A 23,646-nucleotide genomic window follows, 5' to 3' on the forward strand; every position below is an offset into this window, starting at 1 on the left:
AACTACTCGTTTAAACACCACCTGGTGGTAAATACCGCTGATAAATTTTGGTTCAGCCTCTTAAGGCTTATTTGTGAATTTTCCTAGGTTCCTATTAAATGGATGGCCTTGGAGTCAATTTTACACCGGATTTACACTCATCAAAGTGATGTCTGGAGTTATGGTGAGTCTAAACCTGGTTATAATTATTGCAAATGGGTTGGAAAATTGCAGGATTTGCTGGTGACTCTACACAGAGCTTTCTTCTTCCTATTATGAGAAGACTGAGAGATTAAACAAACAATGGGCCCAAATCACCTATTCAGTAAAGTAAAATTCCCATGAAATTTCATGCTAGTGAGGTATAAGATGTTTTGCAGAATATGCTTTCAGATGATGAGCCCTCCCTGAAAGGGACTGCAGGTAGGAGACTCTGCTCCATTTGCTGAAGTTCTGCTGACGCTTTTCTTCAGCAGCTTTATGTGAAATATAACTGAGCTGACAATAAAGCCACATAACTAGAGGGAAGACTTAAAACTATTGGCCATGCTGTCAGTCAGCGTCTATCAGTGTAACTTCTGTAGCCTAAAATGTTTGTGCTGTCCTGGTATTGAGAGGACAACGCTGAAAGGGAAGCAAAGTGGGAAGCAATTCTCCTCCTTAGAGAATTCATTTTATATTTGGTATAGTTCGTAAGCCAAGTTGAAAGAAAGAGAAGCAGAAATGAAACTTTTCAGAGCAACTTATTCCAAAATTTCTACTCCATGAGCTGTTATATTCCTGGAAAATATTTAATGCAGATGGTCAGATCCTGTGTCCTTTTAGAAAAAGTACAGCCTCTGGTCCTCTTAATCCATTCACGTATCTTGGCATCCAAAATCTTGTTTTGTATCCTAAGCTACCAGACAATCACAACAGCTACATCACAAGAGTACGTGGTATGTCAGTAAATGACGCTGAGGCAGCTGGTTTACACATCTTTTAAAAACTGCTCTTGCTTGTCTCCAAAGAGATTGTTTTGAAATAAAAATACAACTTCCATTTTTGAAACCACTTGCTGGGTTGGAGTCGGGAGGTGGTAACCTGCATTTCCTTTCTGTGGGGCTGAGAAGTTTGTGGGATGTTGGACACTGAGCTACTAGTAGCTGAGATTAAAAAAAAAAAAAACAAACAAAAAAAACCCCACCAAAACCTGAAAAGGAAACCTGAAATGATTTCAACCTGTTTTACTAATTTGTCTCTCTTCAAAATCATGGCAGAAAATGCTTTTCCTGGGTGGGGCTCTGGCAATGCAGTGCCTGTGGGAAAGCCCTCTCTACTCACAGCCTCTCTGCGCCCAGGCCAAGCACCCCGGCTCCTGGAAAAGCCTCTCTCACAATCTTCCCTTCCCACCCTGCAGGTGTGACAGTTTGGGAGCTGATGACATTTGGGTCCAAGCCGTACGACGGGATCCCTGCCAGTGAAATCTCCTCTGTTTTGGAGAAGGGCGAGCGTTTGCCCCAGCCCCCCATCTGTACCATTGATGTGTACATGATCATGGTCAAATGTGAGTTCACATTTGGGGTTGTGGGTACTTAACCTAAGTCAAATAAGTAGCACAACTGCCTTCATTATGTCACATTTGTATACGCTGTGTTCTTGGTGATCGCACAGAAATAGGGTTATGTGAAAAGAGTGGTGACACCAGAGCGTGTTCCCGTCCCTTGAGCTTTAACTAGGAGCACAGGATATGGTTTCGTTAGTCACTAATTCAGCCAACTAATGTTTTTTCACCATTCACACCACTGGCTGATATTGTCAATTATTTTAAACTGATACTGTCAGGCAGTATAAATCAGCATAACACCACCCACTTTACCTGATACTCTGGTTTTGTGTGTCTAGAAAATAAAAGTAACGCTGCCTTTCCTCCAGGCTCCCCCTTAGTTCAGTAATATGCCTCCCCCAGCAATCACACACACGGATTATGTGCTCCTTTTACTAAAGGAGTGCTGTAAGCACAGGCACCACTGTAATGGCAGATGCAATGAGGATCTGGAGTTCCTCATCCCATTTCTTCCTCATTTTTGGATGGCTCCTTTTCGGCACATGGCTGTTGCTGTAAAGTAGCACAGGAGCTGGGGGTCTCTGAAGCACTTTTTGGTCATTGTTAGGGCACATCAAAGAGCCTGTGAATCCCAAACCCCTTTTCCATCTATATCAGCTGCTAAAATGTCAGATTATTACCTGGCTTCCCATGCATCCCTAGACCATGACTGCCGCATCCCTGCTCGCTACCAGTAGTGTCTGTGAGGATGCTGATAAAAAGCCCACTAGGTGGCATTTAAGACCTTCTCACTGGAGCAAAATGTACCTGTTCCTGAAACAGGAGCCACACTACCATGAACACCCCGTAGTGCAGCACTTTTGGGGAGTCCTGCAGTGCCCCAGTGTTGCTTTGTCAGGACAGGCACTGCACAGGGAAAGCCTGATCCTGTGCTCACCAAAGCAAACAGGAACCAGATCCAGATGTGTGCACCTAGCCTGGGAGGTGGCCAGACCCAAAAGCAGTGTCCTGGAAACTCCTCCTTGGTGATGCTGAACCCTACTGACACCTCAGTCCTGCCAACATCTCTGCTTGCAGCGGTCATGTCCCAGGTCTTTAAAAGCTCTGCAGTAGACCACGTCCTCAGGCGCTGAGCCTTCACAAAGCTCAGCAGCTCCAACCATTGCCCTTCCTTTGGGTCAGGCCAGATGTAGAAAGCAGGCATTTTTCCAGGCACCTAATCAGGTAGCTGTTGCTTTTAAAACATGACTAGTGGAGTCTCCTCATCCCCTTTCATCCCGTTACACTGAATTTAAATGCAAGAACATGAGAATCTGGGCTTTGAACCTTCCTTCTACCACAGGACTCAGTTGCACATCTCTCACCGCTCTGATCACCCTGTGTTTGCAGGCTATAGCGCAGACCCTGTTGAAGCCATGCCATTTTGTCTAAAGGAATTCAGGATTCCTGGCCATCTCTTTTATAAGCAGAGAGTATGAACTGAAATGTTCAAAGTTATTGCACAGCAATTTTTATTTTTTTTATTTAAGAAGCAGTATTTAAACATATGCAACTCAGAGATAAATTCAGAAATAGTAGATGGTACCTCTGCAACAGCAGCAAACTCCCAAATGCTCCACTCTGTCTAAAAGCAAAAAGGATTTCTTCTTGAATTAGCAGGGAATCATACTTCTAGCATGGTAAAAAGTCACCAGCAATGATGAGATTTTTGTCTAATGTAGATTTCAGATGTCATATTATCACTTCATTTCTCCATTGCTATAGATAGGCTGCTTCTTATGAGTTCAGCCAGACACACTAAGCTTGACCTTTATTATTTTTAATTTTAAACACAAGAGTCTCTACATCAGCTCATCTGTTAGTTGATAACAGAAAGTGTGGGTTTCCTAAGTAATCTCACATGTTAAACCACCAGTATCTATATTCGAAATCTCTTCTAGCATTGATCCACACTAAACTGTAGGACTTGTTTTTGTTAAAGTCCGTTTACTAATTAAATACAGCTTAGATACGGTTAATCTTTCAAAATGTCCCCAGCAAGGATGTTTTGAATTTTAGAAGACATCTGGTACAGAGGGTAGCTTCTGCTTTAGGCTTCCCAGGATTTCACGAAGCAGTGCAGTGAGGACTAGACGGTCAAATGACCGTGCGCCTGCTGAAGTTAGTTTGCTTCCCTTCCTTCAGGAAATTCTTCAGAGCAGCCTAATTCGGACCTGATCCAGGCTGGCCACCCATTTTATATCCTGAGGACTGATGCGTTATTATCGCTCAGGTGTGACCTGCCTGCCCAAGCGGAGATAGGCCAGCAGGAGAGGAGACAGGCTCAGCCTGGAGCTTTTCCAACATGGGGTTTTGTTACCGCCTTCATTCTTCCCCAAACTGCCAAGATGTGCATTTTAAATGCTGAAATTCACAACAGTGGCTGGTGAATGAACTTTTTATGGTGGTCCCTTACAGGGACCTTAACAGCACGCATGGTGCTGTTCTTTTCACTGTTACATTTTATTTTAAGCTCTGTGTTTGATCACCAGAAGAACTTTATCTGTGCGGTGCTTTCCCTGTCGTCCCTCCAGGCTGGATGATCGATGCAGACAGCCGTCCCAAGTTTCGTGAACTTATAGCGGAGTTCTCAAAAATGGCCCGTGATCCCCCACGCTATCTCGTTATACAGGTACTAAACCCAATGGTAGGAAGATGTCTGATGGGCATTTAATATGAGACCCAAAATGATTAGTAATGCATATGAAAACATGCAATATTGATAATTTAAGGCCAGATTTACTGTTGCTTTCCAGGTCTTAACACATTCAGCTAGAACCACAAACAGAATTTCAAGACCAGTCACTGTTCTCGTAGTACTGGTCCCAGTCTAGGACCAGTAACAGCCTATACTGCAGTCCTGAGAGGAGAACAGAGTTTGATCCTCTTCAAAACGCAGATGTTTTACAGCAGCATAGACAGAGATTGCAGGCCCAAATTCCCCTAAACTCTAAGTAAATTTGGTTAAACACATAGATCAAGATTATACATCTTGGACCTCTCGCTAAATTACTTTGTCTCTCAGAGAAGGGGATAATGAGAGCTTGAAGGGAGTCTGCGAGTCCTCTCTCACACCAACTTGTCTCACAGGGAGACGATAGGATGCACCTGCCCAGCCCTACGGACTCCAAGTTTTATCGCACCCTGATGGAGGAGGAGGACATGGAAGATATAGTGGACGCGGATGAGTATCTCGTGCCACACCAGGGCTTCTTCAACAGCCCCTCAACATCCCGCACTCCCCTCTTGAGTTCATTGGTATGAAACTTTTCCTCTGTAGAAACATGACAAGCAATTTTAAGAGTGAACTGCTTCTCATGATGTCTGTATTTTCTTTGTCTCTCTTTTTTTAAAAGAGTGCTACTAGCAACAATTCTGCTACAACCTGCATTGACAGAAACGGGGTAAGTGGGATGACCTTTAAAAAAGGAGCAACTTCTATATGGATCAACTTCTACAGAACAATCCCTTTAATATTGTTTTTGTCTACTTCAAACCTAGCAGGGGCACCCTGTGAGGGAAGACAGCTTTGTCCAGAGGTATAGCTCAGACCCAACAGGCACTTTCTTGGAGGACAGCATAGACGACGGCTTCCTGCCAGCCCCGGGTGAATACCTCTCCCATGTTTACATCCCACGACCACTCATTCACAAGCCATTTGGTTGTGAATATAATCGTTGTCCTTCCTTTTCTGTAGAAAGGAAGCAATCCAAATGCTTCCTACCTTTTTTTGCTCAGTAAACAGGAGTGAAAACGTGTACACGTATCCTTTTCCTAGACTTTATCTGGCTGCTCTAGTCATTTCTCACTGCAGTTCCTTCAGAAGCCAGATTCCTCATGTTTGCCATGCGTGCCATCTGGCCAGGGAGTTTGTGTGCGTGGTTATATGTTTAAAGCTTTCTACTTGGGAAAATATCCTCTAAAAAACGGGTTTCACCCCTTAAACCATTTCAGCAATATAAACAGCTTTCTGGCAGTTTCACTGCTTTCAGATGTTGATACACAGAAGGCAGCTCACGGTTTCACGTGGACTTAACAGCGTAGGCGGTCAGAGAGCGAGCCAGCGAGCACCGAGCGAGCTGGTGCTGGGTTATGCAGTCATGATACTTTGTGTCCTTAAAAAATCCCAACCAACCCTTCCAAGAATACGCCACAGCTAACAAGGGTGAAAGACCCTGCAAGGGATGGCACTGAAGTTAAACGTGGAGTCTCTGTTACTGCCAGTCCTGTATTTTCTAAGTGTTTTCCTCATCTCTAAACATTTTTCTAGGGAAACAGCTTCTGGCAGCTAAGCTCCGAGACTGTGATTTCAGAACAGTATCTGGGACGTAGCCACCCACACGTCACTAAAATCAGCAGTAGCTATCTCGCTGTCTCGTGGTCCAAGCCATCTTTCTGCTGCTTTGCAAACCGAATTCCTGAAGGTGAACTTCAGGGCAGTGCGTTTGGTGCCACGGCATGGCAGGCAGTCCTTGCCTTTGGCTCTCTGCCACGCCAGGAAGTTCAGTGAGATGCTGTGTGCAAAGAGCAAGTGGCAGCTGGGTTGAAACTACACCTCAAGTGACGCAAATGGCTGCATTAGTTACATGCTTTCATTTTCATTCCTTCTGATTTTTATTTTCTTTTTATTCCAGAGTACGTCAACCAGTTGGTGCCCAAGAAAGTATCTGCCTCAGCAGTCCAGAATCCAATCTACAACAACTTCTCTCTCACAGCAAACTCAAAGGTCCCCACGGACTCCAGCTACCAGAATTCACACAGCACAGCTGTGGATAACCCTGAGTATCTCAACACCAACCAGTCTCCATTGGCCAAGACAGTCTTCGAGAGCTCTCCTTACTGGATCCAGGCGGGCAACCACCAAATAAATCTGGACAATCCTGACTACCAGCAGGACTTCTTACCGAAGGAAACCAAACCTAATGGTCTCTTGAAAGTTCCCGCGGCAGAAAACCCGGAGTACTTGAAGGTAGCAGCACCAAAAAGTGAATACATTGAAGCCTCGGCATGACCATAGAGAATTTCTTCTTGCAGCGAGGCAAGCCAGACTCTCGGTGAACTACCTGGCTGCTGCAAGAACAGACTCTTGCTCAGAGCGAACAGCAACCACAATGCATCAATAAGCACACCTGTCTTTTTCAGCATGGGGGCTGAAACTGCAAAGCCTATATGATGATAGTTTGGGTCTTTTCTTGCCCATTTCCACATAATAACTGAGGCCCATAGCCTGCACTCAGGTGCATGTTGGGATGAAGCGGGGTCTTCCTGGACAGAAGAAATACGGATGCATTCCTTTCATTTTCAAATGGTAGCATGGTAAGAAGCCACTCTGGGATGAACTTGAGAGCTGTACACATTGTACACTCAAATTCCTTTCTACAGTCTGTATTTTTATAAATGTTTCTAACAGAATTTTTGGATCTTTTAAAAGATCAGACGCTTGTACTGCTGGTCTGCTATGTGGTGCTCAGATCACCAGCAGGAAAAAAAAATGTGACTAAATAGTTTTCCAAAACTCCTGGAACAGAAACAGTTACTCCAAACCACTGGATTTTTACAAATTGGCTCCATATACTGCCTCTTGGCACGAAGAGGAGAAGTGCATCTGGGGGACGTGTGGGAGATTCTGCCCAGGGCAGTATGGCATGGATCGCTCCGGGGAAAACTAGCACAAGAAGCAAAACAGCACAGCGCATCACCTACTGACCACTATTGCTAAAAACTGACAGGAGGAGCTCACCTCAAAGTTGACTGTATATGGTTATAAAGTGCTCGCTAGTCTGTTTTCTGATGGTCAAATGCAAGACATTTTTTTTCTGATCCCTTATGCAGCTGTCAAGTTGTCAAAATGCCTTTCTTCAACAAAACTGTTAAAGATGTTGCCGTAACTGAAAAATGAAGTGTCAAATAATGTTTAACAGACTTTAATTAAATGTCAGGGAAGTGCAAATGGTGGCAAATTGGAGCATTCATGAGACAGACTGGAAGAACTATACTAAATTAAACTTGACTAGGGCGAGAAACACAGGTAGCTCTAGCCAAGCAGTTTCATTTCCTTCTTAAAGGGCCTCAGAGCAGAAATCATTTTCCCTTATACATTTGGCAAAGAAAAGGGATATATCGGTGTTACACTTTACTCGCTTCAAGGCGGAGTACTGCCAGTTGCTGTACCAAGCTGGGGCAGAGGCTGGAGCTGGTTGCCTGTCCCTTTGGAGTTACATATCCTGGCAATGCAGGAGGGGCAGTGAGAGTGAATTAAGGAAAGGAAGAATAATCTGGAGTGATGGAAAATATTATCTCCTTCTTCTGAGACACAGGGCTGCCTACTGCTTCTTTAAAATACCCAGCATCATCTTCTGTTGTCAGTGTGGAATAGGCAGGCGAGGCAAGACTAAGATTTTAGCTTGATAGTATAAATCAATCACAGCAGCAAAAGCAGCTATTCTTTCCAGGGGCCCATGATACAGAACTTCACATTCTTCCATCATTAACATTTTTATGAATGTAGGAGGAGTAAAGTGCCTAAAGTGTGAATTTAGTCAGTAATTTAGATGCATCCCCCCAGCAACTTGGCAGTGCTATTTTAATCAAACCACTAGATCAGAAAGCAAATGTGCATTTGGTGATTTTGGTACAAAGGTCCTTAACTAGTTGAACATTGGCAACTTGCTTAAGGGTAGCATAAGCAGCTGAGTTGCAGAGGATCTGTTGTCTATATTAAGTAGCAAGAAATAGTCAAATTTATGCTGCCACTGTGTTTTGAATATATCAGTGTGTTTCAGTTTAAGTATTGCATCTGGAGTCCAGGATCAGGCAGCAAATCCTCAGAACATTGTTTTTACAGATTTATTGAGGAACGAAGGAGAAGAATGGTCATGTGAAATGACCCCTTTTATAAGTAACACGGTGTAAAATGCATTAGCAGCTTGTGTGTGTGCAGTAGCTCATTGGCCACGCTGCCAGTCTAGGGTAAAGAAGTATATTGGGTCAAAATCCAAAGACTGTCCTGTTTGGTACATGTGTGTCACCGTGACCAAGTCCCAGGCACAGCGGTATGGAGGATGCAATGTTTGACTTTGATTATTACTGGCTTGTATTTAAAACGCTAACCAAAATTCAGTTCCCACGTCCAATTAGTGGCAGATTTCTCCTAGCATTCCTGAGAGCAGAGCTGTTGTGTTGCTCTCACAAGCGTGCAACATGTACGCACAGGCAGCGCTGCTTTTCTCCACCCACCGCCCCAGGAGGAATGTACATAAAACCAAAAAAAGATCTTAACAGAAATCACAGATAATTTTCAATTTGCTAAATCTGTTATGTCTTCAAGCAGAACACTAAAAAATCACATAGTGCATGTTCTCCTGCAGAATCTTTCCAACACTATAGCACAAAGGAATTTATTGATGTTTTATTTTAATCTGTTAGCTAAAACAAGAAAGCCACTAAGAAGCAGCAATATATATCACCAGCATTATGTAGCATGAAAATTATTTAATAGAGTTTAATATGCTTGCCCTTTTCAAACAATTCAGGAGGGATTCAGTAGCGACTTATTGCTAGAAACAAGGAGATTCATCTAAAAATTAAGCAATGGAAGTTTGAAAGAGCATCGCTTTTTAAATGTATTGTTTTTGATGAGAAAAGTAGGAAAGAGGATGTAGGACCACAGACTCTGAATACAAATGCACAGATTCCAGATTGGTGGGATCAGCTATATTGTAAAGTAGTTCTGGTAAATAGGCATCCTGTAAGCTGTGATTTGTAAATCGGCAACTCATTAATGATTCAAAAGCCAGCAACAAATAAAAACTGGGCAGTGTGCTGTAGTCTGTGGGCAGTGCCTGCAGGGGCAGATACAGCGGCACTAGGAGCAGATGGGACCGCGCAGCTGTGTGGCTGTTTGCTGGAGGCACGGGTGCTACGCAAGGTGGTGCTCATAGGGTAACAGGCATTAGCAATGTACTAAATGATTTCCACTGAGATGAAAAAAAAAAATCAATAAGCAGCTGAAATGGTCTGGTTTTCCCACTGCAGCTCACTGACCATTTAACAGCAAGGAGCCCCCTGCAGATCATAGGTGCTCATAAAGGCAAACACAGTTAGGCAGCATAAATCAGCATCCAAAAATAACTTGAAAGTTCTGCCATTGTCTCTTGGGAGGTGTGGGTAGAAAAGGCTGATTTTTAAAATGCAACTAAATGGGGAAATGTATCAGGCCACAGCCACTTTTAAAAGCTAACATAGTCTCACCAATCGAGAAACTTAAAATTTCCCTTTTTACTGTATTTCTCATGGAAGGCAAAATAAAACCACTCACAAGTTAGTGCTTAGCGTCTCTTAATCATAAAGCCGCAGTTAATATGGAACCGCTTTTGCAATAATAATTTAAGACTTTTAATAACTGCTAAGTATATAAAAATGTAAGTTAAGTCAAGAGTCTTCATCTTACTTTGATGTTTTCCAGTGATCTCTGTACAGTGTCAGCGCACTTGACTTCATTTGGGCCTTGGGTTGTTTTCTTCTGCTGAAAAGGGAGTTGGCTTGGGAAATTTCTTTCATGTTGCAATTGGTCTTGTTGGGTAAATTCATCCGAGAGGCCGGGGGCTTGCTTTTGTTTCCAGCTGGCAGGCAACAATACCATGAGTTTTCTAGAGAGAGCAGTTGGAACTAGATGGTGGTTTCTGGGACGCCTCAAGGTGATGCCCTGTCCCACCAGCATCATCATCCGATGGCCACGTGAAGCCCCAGCATTAGAAAATGTAGTCCTGTGGTTTATTTGAAAGTAAGGGGCTTGTGTAGGTTGAGTAATGCCAGGGAAGGAATGCCAGCCGGCCAATCCATACCCGAGACAGCTGCCAAATTTGCCCAGGGACATCACTGAGGCTGTTGACTGTTCCAGCAGGTACGGGTGGGAATAGACACACATAGCTCCTATCCCTGCTACCAGCTTGAAGTGAAGTCTTCTTGCAGAGATTGCTTGTGCGAAAACCAATGTATGTGGCATTCGTGCTATGGGGTGAATCTCTTCTCTTCCCTGGGAGACACAGTTAGGGCTACAACAATGTCACAGGACCCCAAACAGCTTAAAGAGGTCCCATCACAAAGTGCCTGGGGTGTCCTCGGTCTGTCTGGGGCTGCTCCAGGGTGCCAAGGAGAAACTTTGCATTTCCAGACAAGTGCTCATTTTTCAGATTCAGAGTTCAACGTCTTCTGTTAGTACGACTGCTGCCTCTCCAAATGAGCAGTTATGGTACTCTGGCTTTTGTTTCCCCCCATGTTTCTCTGTGAGAAAACATCTGAATCAGGACAAAGTATGAAAATATACCTGTGTCCTCCTTCCTGATGGAGACCATATACTCATGAAATGTCAAACTGTGTATAACACTTAGCAAGAATGCTTTATAATGTTTTATCACCACTGGTTCAAATTTTTATATTGGGATCCCATTTTCTAGCTTTCTTTTTGTAAGTGTTATCTCTTTGCTCTGACATACAACTTTTAAGGACCCTTTTTAAAATAATAAAAAAAAAAAAAGAAAAAAAATTTATACAAAATAAAAACACGACACCTTCAAGTAGCTTGTCAAATGGGCTGCATTAGGACCAAAGATGTAACGTCTTGTTTTCTTGCTTTAAAGGAATAGGGTATTGATCACCACTTCCACAGCCTCTCATTACAGGGAAAAGCTGAAGATCTCCACTCTTCACTGGGGCTAGGCCAGACCTCCACTGAGCCAAGAGGGCTTGACAGGAGTGTGAGGCCTGTCTACAGAAAACCAAACAAGTATCAGGACCAGGTATCACTTCAGGGCCAGACCTACAACCTCTACTCCATTTCGATTCATTTTCTACTCAATGCAATAGCTAAACAGAGACACAGTCAAGAAAAAAAGAAACAAATACATGAAGTTTTGGCTCAGTATCAGGAAAAATACAATGATGTGAAGATGAGACATGATGAGATAACTGCTTTTTATGTGAGGAAGTGTGTAGGCAGGCAGTGAGACTTGAAACCAATAACGCTTTTGGTTATGTATTACTTTAATTATGCGGGGGAGTTGAAATCACAGCGCTTCCATGATAGGCTTTACTTTCTGCCACGTGTCCTGCCTCCATTCAACATTATGTGTTTTGGCAGATCACCTGTATTACCATGGCCATGTGGACTGAGAATTGCGGGTTGGTCAGAAGTGCTGCATGCAACCCCTCCTTCTTTTACAGGGAGAGAAGAGTGCAGCATTAGTAGGCTGTACCACAGTTGGTGGTCAAGCAAACCCTCAGCAGCATCCAAAAAAAGGGTTTCCTGAGGAAAAACTGGTAACTGGAGACCTAGCTGGCAAAAACATGCCACTTGTTGCACCGCTGAAGTCAGCAGCCAAAATGCCTTTGGCCAAGATTCAGGGCTGGTGCTCACCAACTTTGCTCTCGTCTTCTTACGTGGTGCAGATGGGGCTGTCTGGATGCACGACAGTGGGGGCCTTGTGGTCTCTTTGTACCTCTCACCTTGAAGTAATGGATTTTTGTGATTAATAAGGTGAAAACCAGCAATCAGACCTGCCGCTAATGACTGGACTGGTTGAAAGTGTTGTTCCTATGCAGCAGATACGGTACATCGTTTCCAGTCATGCTGGAATTTACCCAGACCCTTCTCCTTACCTCTCACAAGCTAGCTGGAGAGTGTGCATTTGCAACCACCATCAATGTTATCCTTATATTCTGTGAAAGGGAATAAGTAAAGTAGTTGTCTACAATGCTAGGAGGCTTGGCTTCACATAGCTAGGTTGCTTTTTAATCCTATGTTCCTAATATCGTTCTCCTTGAAATTAATGGGATGTTTAACTTGATTACACTGAGAGTATAAAACGAGGCTAATGTTGAGTGATTTTTGAAAATCCCTCGCAATAATCAGAGATCCTATGGATCCATTGCCCATTTTAGGCTGCTTTGTATCGATGCAATCAACCAAGTATAAGGTATCGTGTCTTGGTTTTAATAAACTGTCAAGCAATATATCCATAGATACAGATGGTACCCTCGCAGCATTGTAAAGTTACTCAACTATGAAAGCACTATTTGTACAATAAGAAACTCTTGACTTTTATATGGTTTAATGGTTTATACTGTTGATCAAAGATTGTTTGTATATTGAGCGATAAAAAAGGGGTGTATATTATTCTTTTTAATTGTTTTTAATTTTTGGAGAACTTTTATTGTAATATACTGTTGTATTTGGGGGGAAGAAAAATCAGTGGCTAGCTTGTAGGGTTTGTAGCCAGAGAAGAACTCACATTAAGGGTTCTTTATTGATGGACTTAGATTTTTTTCTCCTAAAAGTTGTCACCTTGGGGATTTATCCAGAGCTTAGTGAAGCTATTAACAGGACCCTTTCCTCTCTTCAAGACTCTTTGACTCTCTGCATGCACAGTGCTGGAGTTTCGTAATGTGAGCAGTAATACAGCTAACACATGTGACCATTGCAAGTGCAATATGAAAGCCCAGGTGCTGCTTATCAGGGCGCTAATAAAAGCTGCTCTTTTGAATTGTATGGCAGGTTCTCACTTCACTTTTATGATAATAGCAGAAGCAGAGTCCAAGCAATCCCACAAAAGCTCACCCATGTGATGTGTGGTGTATGAAGCCGTACTGCTGACCATTTCTGAATTGCACAGCTATGAGCTGTACAACAGCAACACAGGACTCCCTCGTAAGGAAAGGCAAAATAAAGTCTTGACCAGAGTCACACTGGTGACTTAAATTGTTGTACTACACTAGGCAGAAAGAGAAATTCTGTTAGCTAAGCCAGTCAAACAAAGCCCCAGCGTCCCCTGAGTATTGGTGTTTAATTATCCAACTGGTGGAACAGGTAGCAGACAAAGATTAAGGGAATTACAGGGTCCTCAACATGACAGAGCAAAATACACTGGGTTGACAAGACAGTAAAGAAGAGAGGAGCTGGAACTGTCAGTACACATTCAGCCTGGATAAGTCCCTGGTATCACGGTTAGTAAATTAAATAATTTTTGTCTTTATAGATGAACTTTGTACACAGAAAAAAAAGCCACTACAGCACCTTTCTCATTTTATCTTTCCAGCCAGTCCCTTCCAATACGTAGGCTGCATGTCTTACCAGCTCAACCTATTTTATGCAGAAACGACATAGTCTTAATCTTCATATTACTGGTTCTCAGAAATGTCTAATGCGTATTAATGCATGATATTTTTATTTTAATAAAAGTAATTAAATAAATCTTTGCTGGTTTGGCATGTGATTTCCCCCTCCTTTAGTGATCAGCTGGCTTGGGGAAGGTTCTATGTAAGTTAGTAATGATATTATGAAGAATAATAATGTTGTACATCCATACACCTCCTCTGTGAAGATAAGAAAACAACTTAAAATTCAAAAGTCTTTATCAGACAAGAAACTGCTGTTCTCCATATTTCGCAAGATAGGATAACAAAGGCAGAGCAATGCCTCTGTACTTACCCCAGAGAGGTGGGGACACTGATGGGACTAAATCCCACTGTCAAAGCACCAAAAGAGAGGAACTTAAAATGAAGAATGGTGTAGGTATAGAAAAGTGCAAGTATTTGGGAAGGACCAGCATTCAGACATTACACTGAGCTCAGTGCGGCCAACTTCAAATGACCATAAAAAGTGACAAAGGGTGCAAGAGGAGAAGACAGCCAAAGAAACAGCTGCAGTTTAACCCCCCTGTCTGCCTGCACAGGATATGGTAGGTTAAGATAAGATAAAGGAAATTGCTGTTTAAAGATAGGAGAGGAATACAAGTCTCTTCCAAGCCTCACCCTTTGGCACTCCTGAGCTCAACCCAGGAAAGCAACAAAGCCAGCCTCTAGGGAACTAATCTGAACACTCGGTAATTACATCAGATCATGTAAGAAATTTCCAAGGCGGCCAATAAAAGAGCCAACACACTCTGAGGAGGCCCACAGCCGTAGTGGGACCACCTACCACAGAACCTGAGACAGACCTACATGCTCACTACGGCACTGAACATGGAACGGCTTTACCGGCGCTCTTTGGGGTGTTCACATTTCCGTAGAAACTGGTCACAGATGGTGTCCTGGTTTCGGCTGGAATAAAGTTAATTTTCTTCCTAGTAGCTGGTATAGTGCTGTGTTTTGGATTTAGGATGAGAAGAATGTTGATAACCCACTGATGTTTTAGTTGTTGCTAAGCAGTGTTTATACCAGAGTCAAGGACTTCTCAGCTTCTCATACTGCCCAGCCAGCAGAGGCTGGGAGTGCACAAAAAGCTGGGAGGGGACACAGCAAGGACAGCTGACCCAAACGAGCCAAAGAGGTATTCCATACCATATGACGTCATGCCCAGTATATAAACTGGGGGGGGAGTTGGCCAGGGGACACCACGGCTCGGGGATTGGCTGGGCATTGGTCAGCGGGTGGTGAGCAACCTGTCCTGGGTTCAGCTGGATAGAGTTAATTTTCACAGGAACCTGGGAGGGGCCACAGCCGGGACAGCTGACCTGAACTAGCCAAGGAGCTATTCCATACTATGTGACATCATGCTCAGTATATAACTGGGGAGTGGGCTGGGGGGGCTTTCGGTAGGGGAAGTGGCGGAGCATCGGGTTCCGGGTGGTGAGCAGTTGCACTGTGCATCACTCGTTTTGTATATTTCTTTTATTAGTACCGTTGTTGTTGTAACTTCTCTTTTTGTGTTGTCCCAGTAAATTGTCTGTATCTCAACCCACAAGCTTCTGGGTTTTTTTCTTTTCTCCTTTCTGATTCTCCTCCCCATCACACCGGGGGCGGGGGGGAGGAGTGAGTGAGCGGCTGCGCGGTCCTTTGTTACCCGCTGGGCTGAAACCACGACACAACCGTATTGTGCGTCGCTTGTTCTGTATATTACATTATTATTACTACTACTATTATCATCATCATTATTTTCCCTCCTATTAAACTGTCTTTATCTCAATCCATGAGTTTTACTTTTTTTTTCCCGATTCTCACCCCCATCCCACTGGGTTAGGAGGAGTGAGCGAGTGGCTGTGTGGTGCTTAATTGCCAGCTGGGGATAAATCATGACAATGGCCTTGCTTGTTCCTGTCCTAAGGCTGCAGACTGGGGCAACACTTCTGCAGCAGCATTTAACAAGGAGTATTTGTACCGGGCCTGAGTCTGGCAAGAGGGACCTTGCAATTACCAAAGGCAGGTGCTGGGAACTGCAGAGAAGGTGACTCAGCTTCCTTAAGATCGCATGATATTTGCTGGTAGAGACAGGCTCATCTCCTATGTCAGCGCCCACCTGAGTCAGACCCCTGGCTGACCCCCAGGAGGGGTGCCAAGGGACATGTCCTGCTCGGGGCGCTCAGCGGCGTGGCTGGTCTTGCTCCCTACACCCCTGCCCACAGCATAAGCTGGCCTGCTTGGAGCCCACCTGTAAGTATATACGGGGGAGTAAGCCCCCAGTCCCACATTGTGGATTATTTTTGCTGTTTAGTTGAGAGAGGAGCTGGAATTACAGATCAGGTGGTGCTTTAAATTGTTTGTTGGGAATTGAAATCTCTAATAAGCACCATCTGTGTGAAGTTCAACACCAGAGCTTTTGTTGCAGAAAGCCTTTTACTTTAAAACCTGTAAAGGAATGTTATTTAATGCATGTGTTAACCCCAGAGACTGCTGCCTTCAGTGAGTTACAGCCCCGTGAAACTGAACTAGCTCAGAAATAGTGCAGTAGGTGTTTGTCATCTTTATCCAGTATCATGTGGGCTGGTTTGCACTTTTCTTTTTCCTTTTCTTTTTTTGGGTGGCACAGACTTACAGATTGCACTAGACTTCACTGGCCACTGCCACTCTCAGATAGGAGCGATGATGATACAAGAGATGGTTATTCTTGTCTCACAGACAGCTTTTATTTAGCAGTATTTGTACTGGCATTCAATGAACAAGCCAAAGTACAGCTAATAAGGGTCACAGCTGGTCGTATAGGTTTCCATCTTGCTCTTGGAGCCTGTTAAATCATCAAAAGCAGAGGACCTGCATGTGAGTTTGATGCTCATGGATAAGAAATACAGCAATGTGTGGCCTCTACCACTGCCCGTGGAGACCAAGCCATGCTACGTCAAACCAAGCTGGACTAGGCATGAATGTAACTAGGATGCAGTTCTGGCACAGCACGGTGGTGAGGTCCTCCAGGCAGAGCTCTCCCCTGCGGCCAGACCTGCCGTAGGGCAATCGCTGAAGGCACATGCAGCTATCTGAGATTTCTAAAAGGAAACCGAGCTTGCAAAGTCTGCGTAGCCTCTGGTGCCTGTACCTCTGGCTTGGCACTTGGGGCCCAGCCAACAAGACTACTACAATTACCCTTACTCCTGAGAGCAGCAGAAGGAAAGCTAATAGTGCCCTCTGTTGGAAGAAAGAGAAACTCTGTCCACAACATACATAGCTTTAAAATAGGTCTCCCAGCAAACAGAGCAGAAAAAAATGAGCTTGCATAGGCGATTTATTTTCCAGTCCATTTGGAGTACAGGTTCATGGTACATTTAATCCAACCTAAGTATGGGCTGCTGCTGGATAGGGTCGCCGCACTGATCTGATGGAAAATTAATCGTTCTCTGGTGGTTTAGTTTCAGCAGACTTGCAATGCAATTGCATGCATGATAGAGCTGACATCTGACATGGCAACATATATTTGAAGGACACAACCATACCGCTTGGTGACGAGTGTACAAGTGACAGGATCGTAACAAGTGTGACATCCTCCTGCCCTCAGAAGCTCTTGTGTATGTTACTGTAAAGCACTCCATTTCCGTAATGCTGAGTTACTGGGTTTCTTCATGTCTTGCAAGAAAAGCAATATTGTGCAGATGATAATGCAAATAGGCTGTGTCAGGCAAAGAGATTTAGGTTCATTTTTGGATTGTGATCATTAAACTGCTGGTGAGGAGAAGTCTTTATCCCGCCTTTCTGTTTCATATAAGGAGGCTCCAGCATACATTTATCCCATTGCAGAGATAAAAAAGGCTATTTTGAACGGCAGTTTTAGAAAAGCCATGGTCTTGCCTAATGCAAATAATGCCTCCATATACTTTTAAAAAATAGTATATTGGCCGCTGGGGCTTGCTAATGCAAGATTATTTCTAGTATTTGGGGTTTTTGTTCAGAATCCAATTGAGATCTGCCTAAAAACTCTGGCCACTCTATGTTTTGCTGTGAATGATGATGCTGGAATAGACTTGTAAACAGGTGAGGCTCTGAATTGTTCTCAGGTTTTGGATGCTAAGCCAACAAACCTAACTTCCATCAGACATCAGTTGTGTCAGCGGGCAAAAGTAGCAAAATGCCAGTGTGCCAAAAATGGAGATCTTTGGGTGCTTAGCTTTCTTTTGTATTCACAGAGGGCAACAGGCAGGCCTCGGAGGCACAGCTCCTTAAGTAATATATAACATTACAAGAGCATACACAGCTGGCCTCCTCCTGAAAGTCAGCCTGCTTTCTCCCCAGTTCCATATCAAAGCAAAACCATGCTGATAACCCTGCTGAGGAAGTCTTTGTATACCAATGGAGCCTTCCCCCACCACGGGATAGGCAGCAGCAAGGTTGTGGTGGGTTGACCCTGGCTGGACACCAGGTGCCCACCAAAGCCAATTTCACTCCCCTTCTCAGCTGGACAGGGGAGAGAAAATATAACGAAAGGCTCATGGGTCGAGATAAGGACAGTTTAATAAAGCAAAAGCAAAGGTCACATGCGAAAGCAAAGCAAAACAAAAGATTTTATTCTCTACTTCCCATCGGCAGGTGATGTCTGGCCACTTCCTGGGAAGTAGGGCTTCAGTACTCATTGCTGTTGCTCTGGAAGACAAACATGAATAACGAATACATGCCCCCCTTTCCATCTCCCTTTACTTAGCTTTTATAGCTGAGCTGACGTCACATGGTATGGAATATGCCTTTGGTCAGTTTGGGTCAGCTGTCCTGGCTCTGTCCCCTCCCAAGATCTTGCCCACCCCAGCCTACTGGTGAGGGAGGAATGTTGGAGAGACAGCCTTGATGCTGCGTGAGCACTGCTCAGCAGTAGCCAAAACACCGGTGTGTTATCAACACCTTTCTAGCTACCAATGCAGAGCAGAGCGCTATGAGGGCTGCTATGGGGAGAATTAACTCCATCTCAGCCAGACCCAATACAAAGGTACACCTTCATAGTCACTTGACGGTCAGGCTGCCTCTGATGGGCACTTGAAACCAACACAAAAACACAGGCACCAGGCACCTCCTGGGACAAACAGTGATCTACATGTAATTAAACAAAATGTGATTAGGCAATAGTTATTAGAGGTAACACTGATCCCAAATTCATGCTTGTAAGCATCCTTGTCAGAGTGCTAATTGCACTGGCTTTCTAATGCTTCCCTTCAACAGAAGCTGGTTCAGACCAATAGGTCACTTCTCCCAGGGGGACAATCCTCACTGGGAAGCTTAAAATCATTATTTAGCCAGAGACGAGCCCATTGAAATGCCGGTAGGTGGGCCAGCTCAGAGGATTTCCAGCAGGCTGGTTTGCAGGGGGAAGCCAGAGGAAGGAGACAGGAGGGTGGAGGTGGCACATTCAGACTACCCAAAGTAATCCTGGAGACACCTCCATGGTGGCCCTGGCTGCTTCATGACATGTGACACTAATTTAGCTTCACAGGGACCCTGGTAGGTAGGAAAGTGTGTTACACACAGGTAATAAAAAAAAAAATTCTTAATTTTTTTAAATTTAAAAAGAACAAGATAAAGAAACACAACCTGGACGGGTGTGGAATGGTCTAATAGGAGGGAGCAAATAGGTGTTGGTGTGACTGCACAAGGGCTGTCGGGATGGAAGAATTACGTCTTTTTTAAGGACAGAAGGAAAACTTAGAGGAGGGATGAGCTAAAAAAAGACATGTCAGAGGCTAGTTGACTTACTTGGGAAAACTGGTGTTTTCTTTAAAATAATCTGCATCAAAATTTGGTCACTGTTGAGTGACTAAACACACACATGCACACACACAGCATTTTATTTCCTAAGATATTAACTGAACCCCTTTATACATGTTGTTACTCGGTTTTGTGACACAGGTTTGAGCCGTCTGGAGATGTTTTGGACAGGATTAAATAGATTTGCTCTTTAGTTCGTCTTTTGGACTTGTTTTCTTTAGTGGAGGAGGATGTAGCAAGTGGCCTTTTAGGCAATGCCGCAGGAAGAGAAGTGCCTGTAGGTCTTGCCTGGAAGTGGGGAGGAGAAGCACGGGCTGTAGGAAGAGACGGTTTGGAGGAACTACCTACAGAAGTCAATTTTTGAGCCCATGTTTAAGATGTCAGCTGAGGTGAGGGCAGCCTTTTATTCAGCTCCTTTAACAAAGGGTCAGTGCAATTGCACAAGCATTAGCTCTGTAGCTGAACTACATACAAGCTGCAGACTGTTTGGTGCACTGCATGTTTCTTAGCAAGGTTTCTTAGGTATTCAGCTCAGTTAGGTCCCTTTGAAATCAACCTGTTAGATTTTGCATGGAAAAAAAACCCTGTACCAAGCATGTCTCCTGCAAAGAGATGCTGGATATGTAGTCTTCTGGTTTAAGCTTTCCATGCAAAGAGGTTTGGTCAGTAGGTAGAACAGGGCACAGGCATGTATATATCCTCTCGCAGCATGCAGTTTCCTATTTACAAGCCTATCAGGTGCTTACATAGAGAAGGTATTACCTCAAAGAATTTTTAATGGACTCATAGATGACATTTCATCCTTAATGCTGGGATACCAAGTATCGAGGTTATAATTCAAAATGTTCACTCAGAAAAGTTCCTTGGGTGAAAGACTGCTGTTGTATTAACATCTATTCCAAACTAATTTAATGACCACAACTTAAATTTATGCTTTCCCACACAAAGTAACATAAAAAAATTACCCAGAGGCTATCGGGAAATGAATAAATAGGTTCAGTATAAACTGAATTACCCCAAGAGCATGGATGCCTTCTTTCTCACACACTTTCCTTGAGCACCTACTTTTAGCCACTGGGAGAGGAAAGATATTTTGCTATATAGACCTTTGGTCTGATGACACCCAGCCAGAATTTTAATAATACTGATGGAAACTAGAGGGCAAGCCTGGCTCCAGCCACCCTTGAAACAATTTTGGCACGTCACTGCCATTCACCAAGCAGAAGAGTTATTCCTTGTTGCTGGGGCTGCTTCAGTTCTCCAGTGAGTACAATGCAATGGCGTCTGATTGGAGCCCTGCTGATTTACATCCACTGAGCCAGCGGTGCTTTATATCAGTTTTCAAATTTATGGCTTGTCCTCTATTATGTTGACTACGATTTTTGCCTTGAAATATGTAATAGGGACACTCTTTATATTGAAAACATAAATATATAGAGAGCGACTGCTTACTCATAGGCGGTGAGAAATTAGTGCTTGATAAACTTATAGTGATAATTTATAACAGAATTTCAAGAAAAAGAGGGAGAATTATTTATGTGGTATAAATGCCTTCTCTCCAACATAATATTACTCTACAATAAATATTTTAACATAGGTTGAGCTAAAGAGGCTTCTTGGCTGTGAATTTGCTCTTTGCTGGGGAAATGCATTGTTTTTTCATTTTGTAGGGAGCTTGTACCTTTAGAAAATTCTCACTTTGTGCATTGTTTTGTCTTAATACAAACACTTTCAGTAACACTGCTGATTTGCTCTAATTATGGGTTTCTGTCATAGTGCACTGGGTGCTTTTTGTAAGGAAGGTGCATTTCACCGCGTGGAGAAGCGAAGCAGGCAAACAAAGCAACAGGCAATCGAGTAACTAGCAGTGGCTAAGATGAAGTCCAATGGTTGCTACTTGCATCTTCTCAAGGTATCCTCATGTCTCAGCTATAAACACATTCAAATGTGTAAATGCCCCAAAACATATTTTTACCAATATAAACTGTTTCATAAACCTACTTCTATCAGGTATAACATTTTCCAGTACTACAGTGGTCTACCTTAATGAAAGCTTAATAAATTAGGCTCATCAAGATTGCTGGCAGAATAACATTAGCTAATTTTATTGAATATGGAAATATACTAACTTGTGTGATGAAGGAGACTACTGTTTGCCTTGTTCCATGCTTCAGTTCCTGTGGAAGCGTATGTGGTAGATAAAGAACGACCTAATGAGTTTAATGAAGAGAAGGGGAAGTTTCTTTGTTGAAACAGCAGAAAGCTGTGAGAATTAGACTCAAAGCCTGTTGTTGCTGCTGAGCTCTTGTGTTCAAATGAACAAGATGCACTAGTGCAGACTGTTTAGCACTGGGCTTTTTACTCTAAACACTGTCACTTTGTTTGGGATTTCATGGAAAGAAGGTTTTGTCAAACTTGCCAGTGGCAAAGCAGCTGTCACATCTTTTCAGTCTTGCAAGGGTAGGATGTCTTATGCCAAGCAGAACATCAGTGTGGATAGAACATCAGTGTGGGTTGCCTTTGTAGGTGAGAAGAGTTAGTCTCGGAGGTCTTGTTCAATAAGCTTCATTTCCTGGGTTGCAAGGTTAGGTTTCTGTTGCTTGTTGAAGTCAAGGAGAAACGCTGATCGACTTTAATGTTACAAACAGGGAGGTTCTTCCACTTGGCCCACAGTGGTGTTTGCTGGTGGTGTGCAACGTGGCACCTGAGCCCAGCCTCCTCCTGGGTTATCAGGCACCCTCAGCAGTGCTGGTCCATGGGAGAGATGGCAGCATAACATAAAGGCAGCAGCAGGTACACCGACAAAGCGCAGTGAGTAAACTTGCCACTGAAAATCTGGCAGCAGACTGGATTCTTAGCAAACCACTTCAGTGCAGCATGCAAAACAAAGAAGCTGTCAGAAATCCCTCCTTCATAATCATCAGCATGTTTAGCATTTAAAAAAAAAAAAAAAGAAAGAAAGAAAGCTTTTCATCTTCAAAGTCCTTTACAAACATTCACTAATTAACCTTCCATGTCTCAGTATTGCAGCTATCGTGGGAAGGGCCTCAGGGGAAATGGTAGTAAAGTTTCTAAATATCCCTTCAAGATGTTGGCTGAAGCACAGATTCCTTTTTTTTTTTTAACTCACCACTGAATGCAAAGCACTTCTATAAATACTTCAAACAGCACTAACAATGCTATTGAAATGTATATCTGTGTATACAACCTATGTAAAAAGTTATGCATCATTTATGTCCCTTTTTAAAACATGACTAATGGCACATTGGCCCTCTCTGCTGGAGTGAATTTCTCTAGGTGAGTCTGCAAAGACTTGCATACATGATTAACTTTGTAAAGTAGTCCCACCGAAGCTCAGTGAAGCTGTTCCTGGTGTAATATAAGCATGCGACATTTGCATGAGCAAAGCCATAATGAGTATAAATTGGCAGTTTGGACCATTACTCTTGTTGGCATAGACAGGCCTTTACGCACAGGTAGGTCCTTCAGCCCTGCTGCCGTTACTACTCTCACTTGGTTTTTTTCTGGGCATCCTTACACCCTGGTGAGACAACTTTGTGCCTCACTTGGAGGCCCAAGCTAGAGTGTGCCCCAAGAAGCCTCACCGCAGTGGAGTTTGCTGCCATGCTGCTAAGAAAAGCATCAATCATTTGTGCATGTTATAAAAGCTGAGTTCAACTCACTAGCTGATGATTGTAATCCAAAACGTAAAACTGTAGTAAAATCGGTATTTTTAAATGACACAATTCTGTATATATTTTCTCTTAGATTTATGGACATCAAAAATACTGTATGGCATAATGTGAATCCCTTTATGAAAGCTCAGTGAAATAGACTTCTAAGTGGCTGGGTCTCTTTTACAATGGGATTTTGAATAACCAGATCACTTAGGACCCAATTCTTCAAAGTACACATACACTTAGACATTTAGACAGTCTCCTAGCAGATGGATTACCATCTGACTCCCACTGCTTTCAAAATGTGGTCCTGATTCATTTATGGAAAGTTTTCTTTACTCTTTTCTCATAAACCTTCTTAAGCTGTTTTAGGAAAGTGGTCATAAAGTTTAGTTTCCCATCATTGGCTACAGTAAGGTATAAGAATCCACCCAAAATCAAATACTAAGTAAAGTGTTC

The 23,646-nt window shown here is 43.3% G+C and overlaps 1 protein-coding gene across 2 annotated transcripts in view; it reads left to right on the forward strand.

The window, feature by feature from the left end:
• Window positions 1–13,811, forward strand: part of EGFR (epidermal growth factor receptor) — a 167,650-nt gene extending 153,839 nt beyond the window's left edge. The window contains exons 22-28 of one of the 2 annotated variants that reach the window (XM_052795503.1): window positions 88–163; window positions 1,379–1,525; window positions 4,099–4,196; window positions 4,655–4,822; window positions 4,921–4,968; window positions 5,069–5,171; window positions 6,199–13,811. In XM_052795503.1, coding sequence (XP_052651463.1) covers window positions 88–163; window positions 1,379–1,525; window positions 4,099–4,196; window positions 4,655–4,822; window positions 4,921–4,968; window positions 5,069–5,171; window positions 6,199–6,575 — 1,017 coding nt within the window. In that variant the 3' untranslated portion in view covers window positions 6,576–13,811. Of the gene's footprint in view, window positions 1–87; window positions 164–1,378; window positions 1,526–4,098; window positions 4,197–4,654; window positions 4,823–4,920; window positions 4,969–5,065; window positions 5,172–6,198 lie in introns of both variants that reach the window. The other variant, XM_052795494.1, reaches the window with a different exon arrangement.
• The last annotated feature ends 9,835 nt before the right edge of the window (window positions 13,812–23,646 follow it).

This window comes from Harpia harpyja, chromosome 1, assembly GCF_026419915.1.
Source record: "Harpia harpyja isolate bHarHar1 chromosome 1, bHarHar1 primary haplotype, whole genome shotgun sequence".
In the NCBI taxonomy this organism is placed as follows: domain Eukaryota; kingdom Metazoa; phylum Chordata; class Aves; order Accipitriformes; family Accipitridae; genus Harpia; species Harpia harpyja.